Source organism: Sitophilus oryzae, unplaced genomic scaffold (assembly GCF_002938485.1).
Source record: "Sitophilus oryzae breed Bouriz unplaced genomic scaffold, Soryzae_2.0 scaffold_1389_pilon_pilon, whole genome shotgun sequence".
In the NCBI taxonomy this organism is placed as follows: Eukaryota; Metazoa; Arthropoda; class Insecta; order Coleoptera; family Curculionidae; genus Sitophilus; species Sitophilus oryzae.
In genome coordinates, this window is record NW_022146047.1 from 1,401,708 (window position 1) to 1,425,947 (window position 24,240).

Sequence of the window (24,240 nt, forward strand, 5' to 3'; positions counted from 1 at the left end):
AAGTTTTAAATAAGTACTCATTGATTCCTCATCAGAAAATATGAAAAAAGTTCCTATAAACATGGGTATGGAAATGCATAGCTTTAGAGTTACAGGATGTTAAAACTTTTTAAAATTAGTTTTTTTGTAATTATCTTAAATACCATTATTTTTTTATTTGAAATTGCTGTAGGATGGAAAATAGTAATAATAACTATTAGTAATACTATTTAATAATAAATTAGCTAAAGTATATAATTTATTAATTTTATTTTTATTTTATTAATTTTAATTAATAAATTTGCATTAAAATATCAAGAGATTGACATTAATTGACATTAAACGGCCTACACAATTTTGATAATAAAAGAAAAAGTCAGAGGCGGACATGTTTTTTTTAAATATTCCAGTGATAACCCATATGCACGTTCCTGATGAATTTATCGATACTTTTTTAGCATTAAAATATGCACTATTTATAGTAATTTTTACCTTCAAATTTCATTCGAATCACTAAAAGTACTTGGAAGAAAATTATAATAAATCGAAAAATTATTAAGATTTTAACACCCTGTAGCTACGAAACAAAGCAGAATCGGACCTATGTTTATATGAAAAATAAATCTTATTTTTACGTGAGGAATCTCCCCACGAGAGATATGGCACATGTTTCTTGAAACACCCTGTATTTGTTGAAACTTCGAATAGTCAGTAAACAATAAATCCGACTTTTATTTGATCCAGATTATGTAAAAAAAAAACAACTTTAATAGTTATTTGTGTACCAAGGCCGTAAAGTTGATAACTCGCTTAAAATTTTTTAAGCGAGTGTCTTTTGAAGTAGGTAACACTTTTTTTTACAATTATGTTTCTAAATAAAGACGAAACTGGAAGATTAGATTCAAAATTTTATTAACGAAATGAAAAGTGTATTAATAAGTAACAAATATTTTTAACTGTTTTTTATCACAGTATATCCCGTATACCGTGCTGGCAACTGTTACTTTTGGGTCTGTATTTACATGTGTGGAAGTAAATCGCATAGGGATCTTGCGGCGTTGCCGGTACGCCTTTCCCTATCAAGTAAACTTCCCTATCAAACTAGATAAAATCATTAGATATATTTCTAAACATCTGAAACGGAATTATAAGAATATCGTTAGGGTGTCCATTTTTTTTATAACGAGAAAACGTCAGTAATCGCAATAATTTAAAACTCAACTTTTTAACACATAACAAGCCATAACTTAAGAACCACTTTAGGTATTAAAACTTTTTTTTAGTGTGAAGATCGGATCTTTTACAATATGTGTAAATAAAAAAAATCGATAAGGTTGTTTTTTTTCAATTCAAAAATTTTAAACAACCCATCCATTTACTTTTAGTGCATAACAATTTTTACCAATGGTGTAACTTTTTTATTTATAAAGATTTTCACATACTGTCTGCGAAGAAAATACAGCAGAAATGTTAAAAAAGTTTTTGAAAAAAACTACAATCAATTATTTCTAATAGATTTCGAGATATCGATTTTTGAGTTCTAATAGCGCGACCACTATCGAACACCAACTCAATTCCACTTATTTTTACCAAAAATGCAAGTGTTTCTAACTTGCACTTAAAATTTTTCAAGCTATAGGGAAAATTACAATGATTTGTTAATAAATAAACATATAAAGTATCATGAGACGTAATTAAATCGTGAAGCTGAACGCATGATGTACACCTTTTCCTAAAACTTTAAGTACTGACAGAGGTACAGAGGTACTGATTGGGTTGACCGGTCGACTGCGACAAATCTGCTATGTCCCCTTCCAGGTCTCTTAGCAATGTGCACAGTTTCTCGGTTTATTTCATACGTTTGGCAACGTGTTTACTGTTCTCTCTTTGTTCAGTACCTTATAAACGCACTGTACTCTTACCTTTGCCAGCCCTTAGTATAAAGTGGTTTTTATTATTTGTTAGTTATTTATTTTAAATTTCATTTCACTGATGTGGAAATAACTCAAATAAGTAAATTAAATGTGTCTAGTAGGCTGCCCTGATGATGACTTTGTTTGCAAAAGCGACCGTAAAGTAAAAAAGCGGCCAAAAAAGATACACTTTAGGGACCTATAGATCCGTAAAGCTTAATTTTTCGTGACACTCGCTTAGAAGACTTTTTTATTCTGAGGAATTCTCTTCTAGTAGCGAAAACCCACGCTAGACTTTTTCAAGAAGTGAGCTGGCCAAGAAGGTACAGACATTATTTAAACCCATTATAGAATAAGAATTTCCAAACTTTTTAAGCGAGAAAACTAACCATTTTTAAAATAAATCAATTTACTTGACTGGCTAAAAAAGTGAGAATTATGTTTTATCGGCAAAAAGGCGATAAATTTTGTTTACGCCAGCGGCAGAAATTGCTTGCTTTTCCCGCCTTTTTTTTACCTGCTTGGGCTGCAAAATGCAACGGCGTGTTGCCCTCGTTGTCGGGCTTGTTGGGGTCCAGGCCGGGCAGTTGAAGAATGAGCTCCAATAAATCGAAGGATCCGTTCGACGCCACGTAGCTCAAAATAGTCTGGAAAAATAAAGAAAAAAATCAAAGTTAGAGAGGAAAAAGAACTAACACGATCCAAGGGAAAATTTGAAAAATTGTGTAAATAAATTGAGTTGTACAGCAGCAACGCTCTTCTCTCCATCAGCAAATAGATAGATTGGGGTTTAGTTAGTATCTGTCTTATCATAGAGCTCGCTTGTACTGTATGTCAAAATCACCCTAGAGCATGACAACTAAGATGGCGCTCACATTTTTTAAACCATCTATATAAATACATATATTATTAACTGTTTGTACACACTTTGTACCCCACGTTTGTATGTTCCTTGTTTGTACCAAGATATTGTTTTATATTAAGCAAATAGTATGTTTATTAAATTGATTGAATTTTTGCATGAACTTTTAAAGGAAGCAGTGTTACAAGAATCAAAAAGTTTAATTATTTTAATATTATGCTTTCAGACTCTAGAAGTAGAATGTAGAATGAGTGGAAGAAGTGTCAGATCTATTGTGTCCCTCTTTCTTGAGTTATTACTCATCATACAGTAAGGTCTTCCTGTTGTAGAGGGGACGGGGTATTTCCCATCCTCCTCTGGTAACAGATATTCATTCTCTGAGCAGTGGTTTGGGTTGAGTGCACGGTTTTCCATCCTGGCTTTTTCTCTCCTTGCTGGAGCAGGTGAGATATTCTCTCTTGCCCTTTGGTGAAGATGCGCCAATCTGTTTCTTGGTTCTTTTACTCTCCCCTTTTTAGAGGAGTGTTTCATTCTAAGAACGCTCCTTAATTTAGAGATCTTTTAGAGAAGTATATAAAAATACTTAAACTTCAACTCAATTTTGGACAATCATATAGCAAAATCAATAAGAAAATTCACGTTTGAACAAAACAGTTCTAGTGTTAACACGCAATTAACTAAACATACACAAAATTATTCATTATTACAAGCAGAAACTTCAACAAGTGATTCCTTAACTAGATTTTTCTTTGGTATTTTTAATAATACAAAATATCACAGCATTGATCTGTGCTGGTACTTAATATTGAAAAATAAAAATTTCATGATCAGTTAAATATTATTTCTTTATTTAAAGTTTCATTGGCTTTAAATTACGAGAAAAACTATTTATTTCAAGATTTTCTGTAAAAGAATGTACCTCTAATAAAAATAGATTAAAAGGGTGCAAGATTTGCAAGAACCTTGCATCAAGATCAAGAACAAGGAGGCCTTGGTCTTGGTGTAGTATGTGCTAATCACTAGTAGGAAGTGTCTTAAAATACCCAAACATTGGCGAATGCATTAAAAATGCAAACAAAAGGAAAAGCTAACGAAGCAATTAGATTCTGCCTAAATAACATTAATTAAAATTTCAAAATTACCAAATCAATGTTGTTTTTTTTCAACGTTTGTCCACGTAAATTAGACATAATCTGTATAAAATTCATTCTTATTAAGAAGAAAAACAATAAAATATTAATAAAATTATGAAACTATTTCTCCGATAACGACTGCACTGTTCTCCAAGCTCGGAGTCTACCTCAAACTTGTAGTTTGACCATATTTTATAATTTTTTAATAAAACTATTGAAAGTTGACATTCTGTGATGTATTTGTTGAATTGAGCTTCATTAAATAGTACTATAATAGTTAAATACATTGTAAGTTGTGGAATAATGAGGCATTTTACAACTATTTTCGCAAATATTTAATTGACTAATAATTTAAATATAAAAATGCCTTATACCCTACTTTTTTAATAATTCACTAATTTTAACTAGTTTATCTGTAGTTCTTTCTTCATTATATGTGTCCAACTAGCTTTAACACTCGATAACATTGAGATTTGGAATAAACACTTTTTCTGTTCTACTAACCCTATTCCCTCCTTTCGAACATGGAACCAATGAAAATAGGATGAATAATTAATAATCGGCTTGCGTGAATAAGTTCACAGGAAAAAAGTATAGCAAACTAATAAAGCTGTCGTCGAAAATGCCAGAGAATTAATAAACCAATAGAAATCGCTTAATTACCACCCACTATTTAGTTAAATATTAAATAAAACTTTCGTAAATATTGAATACACTGTTTTAGATTTTTACTGTTTATATTCTGGTTTTGACGATGTAGGTTTATTTAAAAAGTCTGGAAATTAGCATGTTGTAATCTACACTACCAGTGTCTCATTTCCGAGTATGAACTAATCCGGAAAACGGTTCATTATATGCGGAAATGCATTTGTACAGGGTAGCTCAAATTTAAGCCTCATCATTGAGATCTCGAAACTAGTAGAGGTACGAGGTCGGTTAAATAGAGTCAAAGATGAGCAATTTGATGCTGATCAAAATGCCACCTCAAACAATCCGAATAGTTCCGAAGATTTTTAAAAAACAACGAATAATCCCGATTTCATTTTTGGTTTTCTATGAATATACAGGGTCCGGCAAAAGTGCGTCGGGCATCTGTAGCTCCTAACATAAAAAACTTAGAAATTTTGTTTAAGTCCAAAGTTCAAACCTAAAATATGTATTACGATGGATATAAGGCAAATAATTTAACCTTTACAGGGTAGCTCAAAAAGGTGTAAATGTATCGGGATTATTTTTTTAAATATTACGCCCTGTATATTATTGCATTTTTGGCTTCCTTTTTGCTTACTTTACATAATTCTAAGTTAATTTTAAATATGTTTTTGAAAAAAACTTTAAAAAAGGCTGAAAATAATTTTGAAAGAACTGTCCTGAAATCAAAACTATATTAGGTTTTTACTTTAGATGGTCTGTACTTACTTTGCTATAAGTATCGTAATCTTACATCATACAGGGTGTTCAAAATTCTACGCTAAACTTTCTAAAATATAAAATAACTTTTCTTCTTTTTTTTAATGGAACACTTCGTATATTATTTTTTTATTAGACGGGGAATTAAAAAAATAATATTTTTTGAATTTAAAGTATTTCAAATAGTTCTTCGTAGATACTTGATATATCAATTTCATATATCGCAGTATATACTTGCGATATTATTTCATGTGGCTCTTTCAACGGTAAAATACGAGAGAAAAATCATTAGGTGGCTTTGATAAAGGTTTACTGTGGAAAATGCCATATGAAATGCAAAACCGCGAATATCTGCGAAACCGTTAAACATTTCGAAATACTCTAAATGCAAAAAATGTTTATTTTTCAATTTTCCTTTCTAATATACAGTGTTCAATTAAAAAAAAATCAAAGAAAATTTATTTTATACTTCAGAAATATTGCAAATATTTTTAGAAGTAGTATATTTCGACTTTTTTGATTATTCAGGAAACACGATTATGAGATTTTTTTCGCAAAAACAATTCGAAAATTTGAATGTTGTTTTAGTTTTTAGTTTTTGACTGCCATAGGCATAATCGAGACAAAATGCCCCAGACGCCAAGTACAAAACAACTTTTAAAATGTCTTTTTAAAACAGTTAATCTATGTTTTTACACAAAAAAGGTCAAAATAATGGCATTTTTTCACAGTGGGTGTATAGGCTCGCCGCGGCATCCTGGTCTTTTGGTTGACCAGTCAACCTGTTAAAAAACATAATTTCGAGATAATATGGCAACATAGGTAGTAGATTTAATTTACAAGAAAGTAACCCCAGAAAAGATCCAGTGGTTCTTAAAATTTAAACAAAATTTTAAGGACCACAGGATCCATTTTTGTGAAATCTTCAAAGTAAAATAACTCGATTATTTTGGATTGGTTTGGTTTGGTAAATGAGAAAAACAGTAGAGAGAAAATATGTTTCTTTTATCGAGAATAATCCCTAAAAATAGTTGTACTTACATATTTAAGAGCCTGAATAGGAGATAAAACAAATATTGATAGTAATATACCTACTTTTTCGAGGCTAAAAACTACTAAAGCCGTTCGTAATATTAGGTATCTTTATTCTTTCTACTCTTTCTGTCCAGTTATAACCTAAGATTTCTTCGCGAAAACGACTCCTTCAAGGACCGACACAGAATTTTTCCGCACAGCGTCATATCCGTAAACCATCCCTTAAACAAAGGCCCCTTTATATCGGCCAACTTTCAACTTAACAGCTTTAAATTTCACCTTTATCAACACTTTGCGCACTTATCCCAGATACCCTGCCGGCGGGAAACAAGGTCATAATGATAATCTTTGCGACGGCGGCCTTAAAAGCACCGTCTAAGCTGTCTGATAATGTTGTATGGCGCACTTTCCGTCTCTTCGAAGAAAAAGCTTTTCGGAAAAGTTCATTTCGGAAACAAGAGGACGCTTTTTAAACAATGACGTAAAATACCGCTTGCCATGTTCGCTCGATGTATTTTCTGTCTTCAAAATTGCTCGAAGAAGGTATTTATAAAAGCTATATAACAATAAAATATATTTTTATTCTTTTAACAGTTTCACATTTCGAAAAAAATCGGCAGACGCTACCGTCGGTAATCTTCAATTTTATGTCAAAAATGACATTCGAAGGACCGAAGTTGTCAAATAATATTCTCTAAAATGAGTTTTGTAAATTTTCGTTGATTGTATGTATCTTAGTTAACATAAATTTTTACAATAATTTATTAAAAATATAGTGTGGTCACAAGAATGTTACAAATATAGGGTGTTACAAAAACATGTGCCATCTCTCGTGGGGAGATTCCTCGCATAAAAATAAGATCTATATTTCATATCAAAATAGGTCCGATTCTGCTTTGTTTCGTAGCTACAGGGTGTTAAAGTCTTAATAATTTTTCTTATAGTTATTATAATTTTCTTCCAAGTATTTTTAGTGATTCGAACGAAATTTTGAGGGTAAAAGTTACTATAAGTGCTACATATTATAATGTTAAAAAAGTGTCGGTGTTATCACTGGAATTTTTTTCAAAAAAAAAACATGTGCGCCACTGACTTTTTTCTTTTGATACCAAAATTGTGTAGGCCGTTTAATGCCAATTAAAAATTATCTCTTGATATTTTGTCGAATTCGGCTTCCTTGATCCCTTGATGAGATAACGTACTGTTTTATGATGAAACCAGCTAGAAAATAAAAAAAAATAATTTGCGAGTTACTTTTTTATAGAAATTTTTAATTTATAATTCGACCTAATTTTGTATGCGCTCGTTGTTTTCCGGAGTATTTTAATTAGCGATGGGAACTATCGAATGAATTAGACTATCGAATGGGTAATGAATGAATGATTTCAACTATCGAATGGTTTTATTCGAATAAAATCATTCATTCATTTGTATACTAAAGCATATGTGACAACCTCGCCGTGCGACTAAATGGTTATCGTTGAGCAACGGCTATCGAGTGCTTTTGATAAATGAAATTTAGTATTCGTTTGATTTTTGTATGCGTCAGTGCATTATTAGTTCTTCCAAATTTTTATAACTTCGTCGTATAAATTCTGTGCTATTTTTGCGTTTATTAAAATAGTTAAAATACTAAAATAGTAGTTATTTTTTAATTTTATTTATTGACGATTGTGTGCATGTGCAGGTGGTCAAAATTTTTCCGAAAATTTGTGTGGTTTTCCGTAGTCCGATCTTTCAATTATTTAATTTTATATGGTATATGGTCTATTTTTTAATGGGAAATTTTGAGAAGTAGCAATTTTAAGAGAGACGAGATGAACTTACAATTAATTTTAAAAATACATATTTGTATTTTAGATGTTTTAATAATATGAATTAGTTGAACTTAATAATCATATTTAAGTAATGTGGTTAAGTAAATGGTTATCGAACTCAAACTATGGGGTGAGAAAATTAAAATAAAAGTTTTACACGTGCCAATTTAAAAAAAAAAGTTAACGATGTTTGTATTTTGTTTATGCTAATTTTCTTACATGTAGTTTTTTGCGAAGAAATATTTCATTTATTTTTTAAAGTAAATGCCAGTAAAAGTAAATATAATTTTTAAATAGTAATATAAAGCACCTAATATAAATAATTTTGATTTGTAATTTTTTATTTATATTTTCCTTCCATTACACTGCATGCTTAGAAAATTAATAAATGTTTATATTTCATGATTTTAAAATTTGTTGTTAATATAACAAATTAGTTCTGTAATTATTATTATTTAATAAACCAACGTTGCCACACACAAAAAATTTAGAGACTATATTATTTCTAAATAGGATCTAATATAAATAATTTTGACATCTAATTTGTTGTTTATATTTTGCTACTACTTAAAAAAATATTTATATTAAATCATTTTAAATTTTGTTGTTAATAGGTATAACAAATTATTATTGTTATTATTATTTTTAAACCAGTCTTTGCGTAAAAACATTAAAAATAATTTTCCTACATCCAAAATAACAAGTATTATTGCAGTGTAACAACAGAATATTAATAAAAAAAATGCAGAATATATAGACATACTAACCCTAACTAACTAAAGCCAATCAATAATATTCTTTGCTAATATCAACTAATACCAAAATATGGCAACAGCGCCCTTCATAATGTATTTTCTGTGTAAATACTAGCACCTCAATAAAAAAAATAATGTGTCCTTATCTATATCTGACTCCGCAAAAAATCAAAGATGCTGGCTTCTTTCATAGCATTGCCACCGACCGCTGTCGGGTTTCTCGGAAAGAAACCTACGTCGCCGGGCTACAACTAAAATTCAGTTAATATTTTATTATAATCGATCCTGACGAATAAATGAATTTCATAAATGAATGAATTTTATAAATGAATGGTTTTTGCTGCCGAATTACTAGAATACAATATTTCAAGGCAGATGACGCATCTATTCGATAATTTTTATTCGAATAGTTTTCAACGAATGTTTTTTACTAACTATCGAATTATTCGAATGAATTGCAACTATCGAATGTTTCGATAGTATTCATTCGATAATTCCCACTACTAATTTTAATCAGATATATAAAAAAAAGTGACTTCCGTTGACAAAACTGATGTCTGGATTAATGATTCAGAATTATACAAAGAAATTAGGTAGGTAGGCACTTATATTCGAGGAGTGATTATGAATCCATTTGTAATTAGATAGTTTGGTTAGGTTTTTATGTATTCTTGGTAGCGAATTTGAAACCAAACGTAACGTAAGTGCTTAGCGACGAATTTTAAGTGACTGAAATCCAACGTAATATGACGTTGGTAATTTGTAGAGTTACATTCCCTATTAGGTCAGATACCGACGTCGCGGTCGAGGCGACCCGAATCTGTATTCCCCATTTAGGTGCAAATAAGGGTTGTCAGGCGGTCGAACCGACGTTGGTACCCGACGTCGTGTTTATTGAACTAGACGTATACCCGACGTTAGATAACGTCCAAATGCTACTTGGGCTGTAGCTACAAAATAATGCAGATTCAGACCTTTATTATATGAAAAATAAATCTTATTTTTACGTGAAGAATCGCCCCATGAGAGTTGGTACATGTTTATGGAAACACCCTGTATATCAATACAGGGTGGTCCGAATTGTATTCAGGAAACTTCGACAGCGTACTCTATAGATAAAAATAAGTAAAACATTCGTATAACCTTATGTCCTAAACTGCTTAGTTTCGGAGATACAGGGTGTAGAAGTTTCATTTTTATTTCGGTCTTTTCCAAATATTTTCTTAACTAATATTGAGATTTGGATAAAAATTGTTTTTAGGTTAGGTTTGTTTTTTGACATGAGAAATTTGATTTCGTTATCCATGACTCCTACTCGTAGGGGGCGCCACCTAAATTTTTTTTAACTGATTTAAAAAGTAATAACTTTTCGTCCGTACCTGTATAAAACTAGTGTGTAGGAAAATATAAATTTCCCCATTTTTTGGCGTAAAAAATGTCTCTTCGAAAGAGTCTGCTACGAGCAACCGTTTTTAAGATATTTGGAATAGAAAATAGACTAGATAATTATTTTCCGAAATGATAAATTTGGGAACTTTTTACTTTTTTAAGCTAATCATGAATTTTTCTAGAAAAACAATTTGATAAAACCGTTTCTGTTGAATCTTTGCCGCAAAAACATGTCAACTTTCCAGTTAACATATAAGTTTTGTCAATTTTGACATGTATTGACTATATTTCCATTCGAAATATCTTGAGAACCATTACTGTTCACGATTTTTACCAAGAGACTTTTTTTATGGGAACACACATTTTTTACAAAAAAAAATAAACGAAACAAAAAAATATCCGGCTACCCTGTATACTAGTAAACTGCTGACGTTAATACGTAATACGTACATACTGTTATTAATAGACCTATAAAATTTTACTCGGATAAAACTGTTCACACCTTAATTAAATCAAAAAAGTATAATTTAAAAATTGTTATTCTAAACCATTTCTTGTTTATATAACTGTCACAATAAATTTAAGGTTAAGAAAACCCATCGAAAAAACCGTAACGACTGTTTCCCTAAATCAATGTTTTATGATCTATTTTCAAAGTCAGGTTTTACGAGCAATTTCGTTTGATTTAGTTCATATATCTATCCGGTTTTGCCAATTGATTATTTTCCCGGCGAAAATAAATCTCTTACGTAAGATGGAGTCGGTTAAAAGCTCTGGTAATTTATCGGGGTGGTGTGTTAAGAAATAATAAATATCATCACGAGACTAGATAGATAGATTAGGTCACACTTGATAACGGTCAGTTGATTCATCTAATAGATACGTTATACAAGTTAAATCCCATCCCAATAACATAAAATATAAAAAACGCCAAGGCTCGAAACGCAGTCTCTCCACTACGAAAAGTTACGAGAATTCATGTAAAGGCACGTCATTTATTGTGTCTATTCAATAACTTAAACTTACTGAAATTAAAAGAATTAACTCTTCGAGCCCTATCTACATTTCAAGTTTCAACCCCCTAGGTCACATAGGGCCCGAGTTACGACGACGCTTCAAAGACCCATCTCAACTTCCTCATTGACTTATCACTTTTTCGATCGTTACCACTTCTGTGACGCGTGTCATGACGCTAGCTCGTGTGTCGCGTGTTGAATTTGTACTCCCTTCGCGCGTAAAGGAGTTTCACTTCTAAAATTACATAAAAATCAAGGTCCGTATGTAAAAAAATAAAGTTCAAGATGCTATCTCGGAAACAAAACATCAGATTTGACATTATCACCTTATAAAGAGAAGAAAAGGACAATGATGAAATGGCGTTTATTTTAAGACGTGTTATAAATAAACGAAAGGAAGAATAAATTCAGTTTTTTTCTAAATTTTCTTCAGGGTATTCGAATTTTTAAAGTTCATAACGTCATTTTATTGGACATAAACTCAGGAAACTTTGCTATAATTTGATAATTTTCGTTTTTTTTTGGAGTTTCCAAGAGCCCAGTTATACCTGTCAACCTCAAATTTGGGAACAATATACATATTATATTAAAATAGAAAACAAATTTCTTGCAGTATAGGTATATAATAAAATTATATAAGGATTCTTGCCACTTAACTGCTGATATAGAAATTTAATTTTATGCTGTGTTTGTCATAATGTGGATCAACTTGCTCTCACTACCGGTTTCGGAACCCTACTCCATCATCGAGCTTGGGCAGATCCACAAAATGACAACCACAACGCAGAGATAGTTAATTCCGACTTATCGGAAAGTATCGTCTATAGTATCGGATAGTTGCGCCTCGGTGGTACGAAAGTACTACCATTGCACGCAGGCCGCTATCTCCCGTTCGGGACTTAATATCTCACCGATACTTTCCGACAAGTCGGAATTAACTATCTCTGCGCTGTGGTTGACATTTTGTGGACCTGCCCAAGCTCACCTGATGATGGAGTAGGGCTCCGAAACCGGTAGTGAGAGCAGGTTGATCCACACTATGATAAACACAGCGTAGAATTAAATTTCTATATCAGCAGTTAAGTGGCAAAAGAATCCTTATATAATTTTATTATTATATTAAATATACATTTAAAATTTACATTTTACGGTTAAAGTCCGATGTCCGGTTAATGTCGATATTAACAGGTTAATGTTTCTGTTTGGTTATGTTTTTGGTTGTTTTGTTGTGTGTTATTCTCGAGATTAACCGGGTAATGTCGACATTAACCGGACATCGGACCTTAACAATATCATAACATACACATTATATTATAAAATATTTATGCTGAAAACAACATTTATTCATATTAAATTAAAAAACTGTTCCAACAACGGACTGTTGATCATTTACTCTATACTCATAATTTAATTAACTCGCGATAGACATCTATCGAAAGGTATACGCAATCATAATTAGATTTTTGTCCCAATTAAATATTTAATCTACCTACCGCCCACCGCCAAAAAGCTGAACAGACCGGCATACGCACTTGTGTGGTACGTATCGATATATTCCAGAAATTTAATTGACTAAAATGATGAAATAAAACTTGTAGAGATAGATATACCTATAATAATTCAGACTAAATAATATAAATAAAAGAGAAAATCCATTATTTGTTTGTTCATATGGCTAATAGACTCTAATAATCATCCAAGGGTAAATGCAGACTATATTATTAAGTTATTAATCTAATCTTTAATACTTATCTGTCAATATTAGTATTATCTAAATAAAAATGAAAATTCTACACCCTGTATCTCCGAAACTAAGCATTTTAGGACACAAATTTATACGAACTCTTTTACATATATTTTTATCTGCATAATATGCTGCTAAAGTTTCCTGAATATAATTCGGACCACCCTGTAGATCAGTATCCTCGTATCCGACAATTAAACTCCTGAGATATAACTCTATTTTTTTTCTCAGGTAAGATTTCAACAGACGATGAAAGAAAAAAAAGCAGATGTGACATCTTTACCAATCCATTTATTTCACTAAAAAAAGTTTCTAATATTTTTTAAGTTACCGATGGATTGATTTGTATATAAGTCCGTCATGCGTAGTCTCTTGTTGTTTTTAACCACTTCTACAGGTTTATTTCAAAAATGGTAGGTCATATTTCAATATTATTGGTTTGACGGAACGATGAACGACAAACAGACGCCGATGCGTATGAACTTGACTTAAGATTTTTGAGCGTTGTCAAACTCTTGCCAAATTATAGGTTATAATTTTGTGTCCAATAGAAATGATAAATATTTTGCATTTTGGACTGTGTTATTACGTGTGATTTGTGATTTTTTTAATTAAGTGGAGGAAAAATCCAGGGAAAATTAAGTGTTTACCCAGACCATAGTTTACAGTTATTATATATTCATTGGCAGAGACACAGTTTGCCAGAGAATTGTAGTAGCCACAAATATAATTTGTATACCATCACGTATATGGTACCAAAAACTGGAGAATCTGTAAAATAACATCACACGATAGGAAAATAATAATTTTTAGTACTGCAAAGATAGTTTTAAGGTATAAAATTCACTAGACAGTAATCACTTGACACTCAAACAAAGCATTCAAATTTTAAATATATTAATTTTCTGTGTTATGCGTTCCAATTGTACCAACTTAGTCTATGTGAAATAAAATAAACTACTTTGAAAATAAAATGACAGAAACATGTATCACTGTCAAGATTTTTGTCGTTGGACAGATTATAACTAATGTTTCTGATATGTAAATACTTGCATCACTTACATGAATAATATGTTGGAACAATATCTTCGATGTTGCTTAAATTTCATTGCCGTCCACATACTTAATTTTTCTTCTTTAATTCGATATTTAAACATCGCAAGTTTCTCATTTATATATCTTGCTATTTTTCGTAATTTATTGTTGTTACACTCGGTATATTCAATCAAGTACACTCGGTATATTCAATCACTTGTCTAATGAAATATTGAATTTTGTATAAGAATTTTAGCAAAACCTACGCCAAGTAAAATAAAACGCTAATTCACAACAATACACCAAAACACTTTATTTTTGCACTGGACGCGCGTTTCTCTAACCATGTCAGTGTCATCAGCAGATGATTAAAACTCTACGTCCAGACTTTAAATTACTTTTGCAGTGTATTACGGTAGGTAATGTGATTTTCTAAAAATTACTTCTTTTTACTCAATACCGAAAACAAAATATTCCATTAAAACCAAACAACCCTGTTTAATACGATTCATAACGATAAAAGAAGAAAAAAAGAGACATTTCAATGATTGCTTCGTTTTATTATCGATACAGTTTAATAGCTATTTGCGGAAACAACTCTACCAAATAGGTCATAAACCGGGATTGAAAAGTTTATTTGATATCGTTTACGAGGCGGACAAGGGTTGCGGGAGATAATAATCCCTTCACGAAAAAATATTTCCAGACTGTCCACAGCAGACGCGGCCCATACCGGCGTCGATACGCTGGACAGCGAATCGATATCGGACACATTAACCGGGTCAACAGCGGAACAATTATGCTTTAATGTTGTAAAGAGGTCGATGCGTAGATGATCCCTTTTTGTGTCTTTATGGATAGCTGGAATTACAAGGTCGTTTTGTAGTTGATTAGGGTTGTTTTATGGAAAACTGTTGAAGGAACATTACTAAATAATAGAATATACTTTATTAAATTAGGACTTTATTAAATTAATCTTGATATACTCTGGTTTTTTTCTAAGGTAAGATTTCGACAGTCGATGACAGAAGAAAAGCAGATGACGTCCCATACCAATCTATTTATTTTACTAAAAAAAGTTTCTAATATTTTTTAAGTTAACTATGGATGGGTTTAAATATAAATCCGTCGTGTGTCATCTCTTGTTGTTTTTAACCAGTTTTATTGGTTTATTTCAAAAATGACAGATCATATTTCAATTTTAACGACAAACGGACGCCGATGCGTATGAAGTCGTCTTTAGATTTTTGAGGCTTGTCAAAGTCTTGCCAATTTATAGGTTATAATTCTGTGTCAACTTATGTCAAATGCCCTGCGTTTTGGAAGATGATGCTTTTTGATTCGTATTATAACGTGTGTTTTGTGTCTTTTGAAGTCAAGTGAAGGAAAAATCGAGCGAAAATTAACTTTAGACCCAGCGCACAGTTTATAATTAATACTCGCTGCCCAGGCAGAAAGTCTTATACACCAATAAAGTTACCATCAATAAAGTTTGTATACCATCTCGTCATAAATAAGTGCAGCTCGTATGGTACAAGGATCGTACTAAACGTATACTAAAAACTGGAGTAGCTGTAAAATATCGACATCACACGATAGGTAAATAATGGATTTTAGTACTGCAGGAAAATAAAGTCGATAGGTACTGGTTTAAAATTAAGATTAAAGTTAATTAATCAACTTTTAAGATGTAAAATTTGGTAAGTGTATTAATAAAATAGTTTGTTTTATTTATGTTGTTTTATTTATTCCTGTGGAATATTATAAATTTGTATTTGTACATAAGTTATATTGATAAATATAATAATAAATGCGGGAAGTTTCTTGAAGCTTGAAAGTAAGAAATACTTCCTTTTTATATTTTTTTGGTATGTAATGTTTTGTTCTTGTTTGTTTTGTATTAACACCTACCGTTTTTTATAAAGATTTAAATCTTTATAGAAATCATCTTTAATTTTGAACTTAAAAATATGATTCAAATATTTTAAAAAGATTTAAATACTTTCGAAAAGATTTAAATCATTTCGTAGTGATTTAAATTTTTTAGAAAGGATTTAAATACTAACAAAATGATATCGAAAGATTTTAAATCCGTTAGAGAAAAGTAAGTGAAATATTCTCCTGACTCAGACGGTCTAAATACTATTAAGAAAAGATAGTTTCAGTGCTTACATTTAAAAATACCAGCTTAATTCTTCAAGAAAGTCAAGTGAAAAATACGATTATTAACGCTACAAAGGAATTTATAACTGCTACCAAAACAAATAGATGTGCAAAATGAGATAGGTTTTTTGAGCTAAATACCTTTAAGATCCTTCCAATGGCATTCATATTTTACACAAATATAGGTAGTGTGTTAAAAAAATGTTTTTAAAATACAATTGTATATTACCTTCCCCTGCTCTAGTGGAGAGAATGTTTTCTTATGCCACATTTATAAATTCACCTCATCGACACGCATTAACTGAAAAAAACTTTGAGAACCTTGTTTTGTTAAAAGCTAATACCACTTATTTAAAATATATATAAAGATTTCCTTAAGTACGAAATACCATACAATCGAAAAAAAAACGGCGTCAACGATAGCTGTGAAATGAAGATCGCTGTCATTTCATGTAAAATTATATTGAAAATGCCATCGATCGTCATTTCCAAGCCAACTGGAAAGGACTATAACTTTTGTATGTAGAGAATTCCAGTACCTGGCGGCCACTGGTCTTAATGGAAGCCAGTGGAGAGCTACTGGATACGTGTAGAGAGATCCAGTAGCTCGCGCCACTGGCTTCACTGGCACGCCAGAGAATGGAACGCCAGTGGACTTGCGTGTCAGTGAGGCCAGTGGCGCAATATTCTATTTTTTTTTTGTACCAGTAAATTTGATATGTGTATAGAATTCCAGTAGCTGGCGCCACTGGTCTTACTGGTAGCCAGTGGAGAGCTGGCGTGCCAATGACACTGGCGCCAGCTGCTGGATACTTGTAGAGAGATCCAGTAGCTGGCGCAAGTCTGGAGGCCATTCCAAATTCTCCGTTTAACCATTCCATTAACAATTCTAGCAGAATAAGCGGGACACCCATCATGAACAAACCATAATTTTTGACGATCTTCCAAGCACATATTGTCTAAAAGTTCTGATAATTCGTTCTCCAAAAATTGTAAATGTGTTACACCAGTTAAATTTTGGCGAAAGAAAAACGGCCCAACTAGTTTATCGTTAACGATACCGCACCACACGTGTGTTTTTTTCTAAATATTGATTTTTACTCTCAATAACAAAATTTGGATATTCGTCCGACCACCACCTACAATTTTAAGCAGACACAACGCCATTTGTTGTGAACGTGGATTCATCTCCAAAAAGAAGGTACTTGTGGAAATCACGTTTTTAAGGCCATAATAAATATTATTCGAGGAAAAAATATAATTTAACTGAGGAGACCGTGTTTTAGTATTTAGGCATAACTTTTAATTCTAAACAACTTTTCCTAATGACAGTTTGCTGATTTTTTTGAAATAAAGGTACTTTACTCTTGTGCAATTTTTATATTTTTTGTGATACCTTGTATACTATTTGACTTTTAACTTTTAATATGATTATCGAACATGCACCAACTTTTGGCAATATTAGAATTTTGGTAGTACAATAAATAAAAAAAAATCCCATATGTTGCACACTAGAATGACCACACTGTAGAGTGCCATGATTGTGTTAAAAACACTAATTTTTAATCAGAAAGCCTTGGAAAAATTGAATTTGATCGTCTAATGTTTTTAGTGTCTTGTCCTGGCCGGTTAAAAGATGCCCAAATCGTATTTTTAATCATATCTCAATTGTTTCAAATGGAACAAGGGTGACTCATAAGCATTTGAAAAAAAAAACATTTTTTTACGAATAATTTGGTACCACGCACTTGATATTTCGAGTCAAATTGTCGTTATGAACCGCATGTTACAATTTCAAATAACCCATATTCGAAAATGTCAAAAGTTGACATCTGAAAAAGGAAGTGATCGAAAACAATTGAATACGCAAGTCAATCTTAATTTATGTCATATACTAACGTACCAAATCTGGTTTATTTATCTGAAAAAATAAAAGAGTTATATAGGTGAATTACTTTTGAGACGTACCCGGTATATTATTTATTTATTATATATATTTTTTCAAAGTACATAAAATCAATTGGTATTTTTTAAATTAACTTCTAGAGAAAATAACGAATTGCAAAGAGCCCTATATGGGTCAACTAGCACGTAACCTATTAATGCGGTGTATTCTGGTCACTCACCTCACATATTTAATTTTAGTTGAGACACAGTCTAATGGCCTGACCTATTTATTTGTTATTTTAGCGACACTTTGCTGTTAAATAATACGGAACGAACAATTACGAGTCGAGAGTTATACACTTTGAGAAACTAGAGTGTATACAATTATTCATTTTATTTTAAACGATTTATTACAATTCATAACTAAAGTTTAAAATGAGTAAATATCGTCTTACCAAAAAAAAAGTCTCAGTAGGCGTAGAAATGCCATTTCATCTCGAGTTATACTATACTCAACGGAGACGGAAACAGGCGAACCAGTTCATAGTAAAACACTTGCCGAAATTTACGACAGACTTGATAAGCAGACTGAAGAACTGTTAAAACTATACTGGACTTACTAGCAGGTCATTGCAAACTCAAAAGACATTTATAGCTGACTAGCGTGAATTAATCATTTGTAATGGTGATGATAAAGCAAAGCAAGCAGTTTGAGTAGAATCGTGGTTAATCAATTACCCAACTTTTTGGAACACCCTGTATGATTTTTATAATATATTTTTAAAGAATTTCAAAATATGTAAAAAAACAAAATAAATTATGCCTGTCCAAGCGTTTTCCCGAAAGACTAACCGTTTTTTAAATAACAAATATTGTAATATTTGAGGAGCGTTTTCACCATTGGATTTTGAGATTCGAGAAACCCCTCCTTATCGAACCTCTACACTTCACAGTCAATCCGTTTGCCAAAAATCAGCTTTAAACGTCAAGCAGTTTAAGCAGAATCGTGATTACTCAATGGTAATATTTTATGAAACACCCTGTATAAATTGTTAAAAAATCTTAAAATATGTAAAACAACAAAATAAAATATTCGTGTTTAAGAGTTTTTCCGAAAAACTCACCGGTTTTTAAATAAAAAATATTCTAATATTTAAGGGGTGGTTTCACCCCCTTAGAATTCGAGTTTCGAAAAATCCCCTCTTATCGAACCTCTCTGCACCCTAAAGTCAATCCGTTTTCCAAAAATCAGGATCAGGGGGTGACAGTGAAATAGGAAAATTGGAAACAGTCATTAGTGTCATTCCTGTCATCTCCTGACGACAAGTATGGCCGCCTAGACAAGGACAACAATGTTTCAATTTGACACAATGTAATATTTGAGGGGTGGTTTCACCACCTTGGAACTGGAATTTCGAAAAATCCCTTCTTATCGAACCTCTACACCCTAGAATCAACCTGTATGCCAAAATTGAGCTTCTTACGTTGAGTGGTTTGAGCAGGACCGTGATTAATCAGTGAGTCGGTCACTTAAGGGTTTTATATTATTATATTAGTATAGATTGGAATTGACGGCTAAAGCCAATAGATCAATAATTTGCTTATTTTCATAGTCTTTTTTTTTAAATTGCACTTTTAAGCACAAACAGTTCTTTTAAGAACTAAATTTTCGAGTTTTTGTATTATATTTCTTGAAATTTGTGTGTTGAAAATATGCCGGAGCATTTAAACAGTCGAAGCAAAGAGCTTTTTTTTAAAACTATTTTGAACGAGAACGTGACAGAAAACGAGACTATAAAGGTCCTTTATTACCCTTGACTGCAGTGAGAAAAGTAATTTTGTAGTTAGTGGTTTGATTGATAAGCACATTATACCAGTTTCAAAGTTAAATTCTGTGATTATTGGTTTGTGCATTAATAGCACCCTCTTTCTTGTTATTACCACTTATGGCGTTGTAAGATGTACATCAATAAATAAATAACCCATAATAACGCTTATAATAATCTTCATAATGGCGTTGTAACAAGTAAAATAAGCTATAAAACAAATAAATCAATTAATCACTTAAATTAAAAATAAAACGCAAAGCTCTTTAAAAAATGATATATATATATATATATATATATATATATATATATATATATATATATATATATATATATATATATATATAAATGTTGTTTGTCAATTTTAAATTAACATTCATCTCATAAATCCATCACAATCTGGTGGCGACAGCAGCGCTGTCGCCATCGCTTGTCATTGAAAGTTGATCACGTGCATCGGAAATTGTTTTGCGATTACCATATCCTTCTGGACAACCCAAATGTAGAGAAAAAACTTGAATCAAAATGTAAACAAAATTAAAGAGAAAAAATAATAACTGTCAAATCGATTGGTCTCGATTATTTCAGATCATTCAGTCAAAAAGACAAAAAAGATAACAAGACATCTGTCACAAAAGCTCCTACTTCAACACACTGTTATTCGGTACGAAGTTAGCTGGTCCAGCTTGATATTAATAAATATTTGTAATACTTAAAACTACAAATTTTCTTCCAAAAGCCCTTATTTGAACGACATAAAATAAATCCAGTTTGAATGTGCGACCTAAGCTGTTTTATACGACGCAATAAAATGCGGAATATATCAAGCACGTAGAATAAAATACTTGATTCGTGTCATTTTTGATTGATTTATTATACGCTATTCATTCCGTTTTATACCGCTTAGATTTCTATTATCGATTTGAAAGGGAATATTGTCGACGAATCAACGCTATTGCAGAAGGAAAACTTTTCCTATTCACTTGCAAAACTTCTCCGAAAGCGACTCGAAAGGAAAAAAGAGAAATGTCAGAGGTTAAGACACTTTGAGGTGGAAAATATATTTTCATTTGCGTATTGTACGCAGTAAATTTTATAAAAGGTAAATAATTATTTATTTACTATAGTATAGAGGTGGTATGAAAAGAACATAATGATTATAAAACGTGCAAGAAATATTAAGAGGTATTATCAATCTTCATTCTACAGGAATAATAGCACAATATCCTCACGAAATAGGATCGAAAACGAATACCAAGAAATAGAAGTCGAAGAACAAGCAGGATTTAGAGCCGGAAGATCGACGGTGGACCACTTATTTACAGTCACTCAAGTAATCAGTAAAAAGAGCAATATAAACCAAGAGCTACATCTTGTGTTCGTGGACCTGCAGAAGGCATACGACAGCGTTCCCCTTGTGAGACTTTGGGAAGCTATGGAAAAAACCAATATAAATGTAGAGCTAATAAAAGCAGTAAAATCATTATATAAACAAACAAAAACTAGAATAAAAGTCGGCAAAAAGTTAACAACAGGATTTAATGGAACCAAAGGTCTGAAACAAGGGTGCTGTATTTCACCAACACTGTTCAAGATATATCTCGAACAAGTTCTCAAAGGTTGGAAGCAAAAATGTAGAAATATGCAGGTATTGCATATTTATATTATATGCAGTATATATACCCATAGGGGATAACATGCTCTACACACTTTGCTTCGCGGACGATCAGGTGATCATAGCACAAGATTAGGATGACATAAATTATATGACACGTAAGCTTATAGAAGAATATCAGAAATGGGGACTCGAGATCAATACTAACAAGATCTAATGCTAGAAGAAGGGAAGAAAATTAAGTGCTGCACAAAATACAAATATTTGGGTATGCAAATCACAAATGATGGGCTGTTGGATACAGCAATTAAAGAACGAAACCAACTTGGAAGGAATGCTATCACGGTATTGAATGGGATACTGTGGGACAGAAGCATAAACAACAAGAACAAAACTCTAATATACAATACCATCATAAAGAGTATAACCACGTACAGCTGTGAAGTCTGGCCAATTAAGGAAACAACAAAACGAATGCTGGAAGCTACAGAGATGGATTTTTGGAGAAGATCATAAGGCAAATCAAGACTCGAGCGAATAACTAATGAACGCATAAGAGAGATTATGGAAGTTAAACATACGATAGTGGACGACATAACGAACAGTCAACTCATATGGTACGGGCATGTCCAAAGAATGGCAGAAATAAGAATCCCAAAGCAAATTATAAACTGGAAACCTGCAGGAAGAAGAAAATCGGGTAGACCGAGAAGAAGTTGGCAGGAAGGGATTGACACATTTATGGAGGAAAGATCTCTCGGAGACGGTGCATGGAGAGACAGACAGGCATGGAGAGATGGCATCGGAAGACGTAGAACGTTTTAAACTGATTAATATATATTATCAATCTTCATTCTACAGGAATAATAGCACAATATCCTCACGAACTCACGGACAAATCTTTTGGAATATTTATAAAGGTGCGTAGGTTCCTACAGATAAACCTTCGGATATGGTATACAGTACAAGTATACACAATGTTATGATTCGCGTAGGACAAAGGAAGATTATATACCTTGTAACGTTTTTAGTTCGTTACATGTCTTTTTGTATATGATATATAATGTCTGGCGTATCGTCACCGGATTCCGTATCGATCAGGCCACGCTTGGCGTAATTTTTACGTTCTCTAGTCAACAACCCTGCTATCGTTTCACTGCTTCTGTGGAGGGCTGTCAACATCGTTCCAAGGTTTCGCTCTCCGCGCTTAACCTCACTTTTGTTTTGCCGCTCTGTTGTACCATGGTTGTACCCCAGCTTTTAGAAATGGTAATTTAAGTCTTGCTGCATAATTTGAATCAGCTGCTATTTCGAAGCTACAGGTAAAGATGAGATATTATCTTTTTTGGATTCGATAATTTTATTGAGTATTTTTATTGTAGAGTTTTGGATCGGCTCAACTAAACTCGTATTTGTATTTTGCTGGCACGTCGGCGTTCTTTTGCTTTTGTCCTCCAGAATGTGTATTGGAAGAAAGGACAGTTGCCTTATTTATTGTTAAGCCCTCGGATGTATTTCGAGGTAGGTTTATTGTGTTTATTACACCTTGGTAGGTTTTAAATACGAGTTTCGTATTTTTAGTGTCCAAGGTTATGGTCCAAGGTACGGGCATTATCCAAGGTCCTAGTAGTGCTCCAAGGTACGGGTAGTGTTCCCCTGTACAGTCCCACCTCACGCTACTACTCTTTGAAACAGGATTGCTTCAAGAATGAACAGCTAAGTGTAGATTTAAGTGCTGGTTTTATGTTTCACATTTACATTTTCAGTCTTAAAACAATAACATACATCTTGAATAATATCGTACAGACTTTACGTCTAGTGGTTAACCTTTTTATGTCAGTTTAGTATTCAAAATATGATTTAGACATGGACGCCGGACAGGGGGGGCAAGAGGGGGCATTTGCCCCCCCCCCCTGGATCATTGAAACAATAAAAATAAAAGCTATCTTCTTACATCCATCTGTAAAAAAAATAATCATTATTATGAAATTGTTAGGTGTTACCTGTCAAATAATAAAAAATGTGGTAATTATTGGAAAAACTTGAAATTGTCCGATTTTCACCAAAATTGGTATACACACTATTTTGAGGTCGTAGATTACGAATCTATTGTTTTCTTGGCGGTCTCTTATCGTTTTTCAGAAAAACGGAAAATTATTTCAACATTGAATTTTTCTTTATTTCGGCCCTATAAAGTAATAATTTCACTATATTTTCATTAAATTATAGTTGATCTAAAAGCCACACTTGATTGGGGATAGAAAAGTGTCCAACATTTTACTGAAAAACACTTTTCTTAACAAAATAGCAAAGAAAATTGAGACCAGATGGAAGTTTGACATTTGATATATCCTTCTTTCTCTCTCCTATGTAATAAGAGAGACATATATATTCTAGACCAAATCTAGAAATTTGAAAATTTACAACGTTGCCATATCTTCTATTTTTTCGGGTGATTAGGGATTTTAAGTAAATTACCTATTATGAGATCGACAATAATTAAATATACACTTATATCCACAAAATTACGCGGAAGAGTTTTGATTGCATTGGTTTTAACTTCTTTGCGGAGGGGGTTAATCTTTTTTTAGTTAATCTAATAATATAACAACAAAAGATCAACACCCTCTGCATGGAAGTTGTAACCAATGCAATCAAAAC

The 24,240-nt window shown here is 32.1% G+C and overlaps 1 protein-coding gene across 1 annotated transcript in view; it reads right to left on the minus strand.

Annotated features, from left to right (window-relative positions):
- The window catches only part of LOC115875522 (ankyrin repeat domain-containing protein 33B-like), a 185,134-nt gene that overhangs the window by 47,282 nt on the left and 113,612 nt on the right, over positions 1 to 24,240 (minus strand). The window contains exon 6 of the mRNA XM_030891001.1: positions 2,410 to 2,539. Coding sequence (XP_030746861.1) covers positions 2,410 to 2,539 — 130 coding nt within the window. The remainder of the gene's footprint in view (positions 1 to 2,409; positions 2,540 to 24,240) is intronic.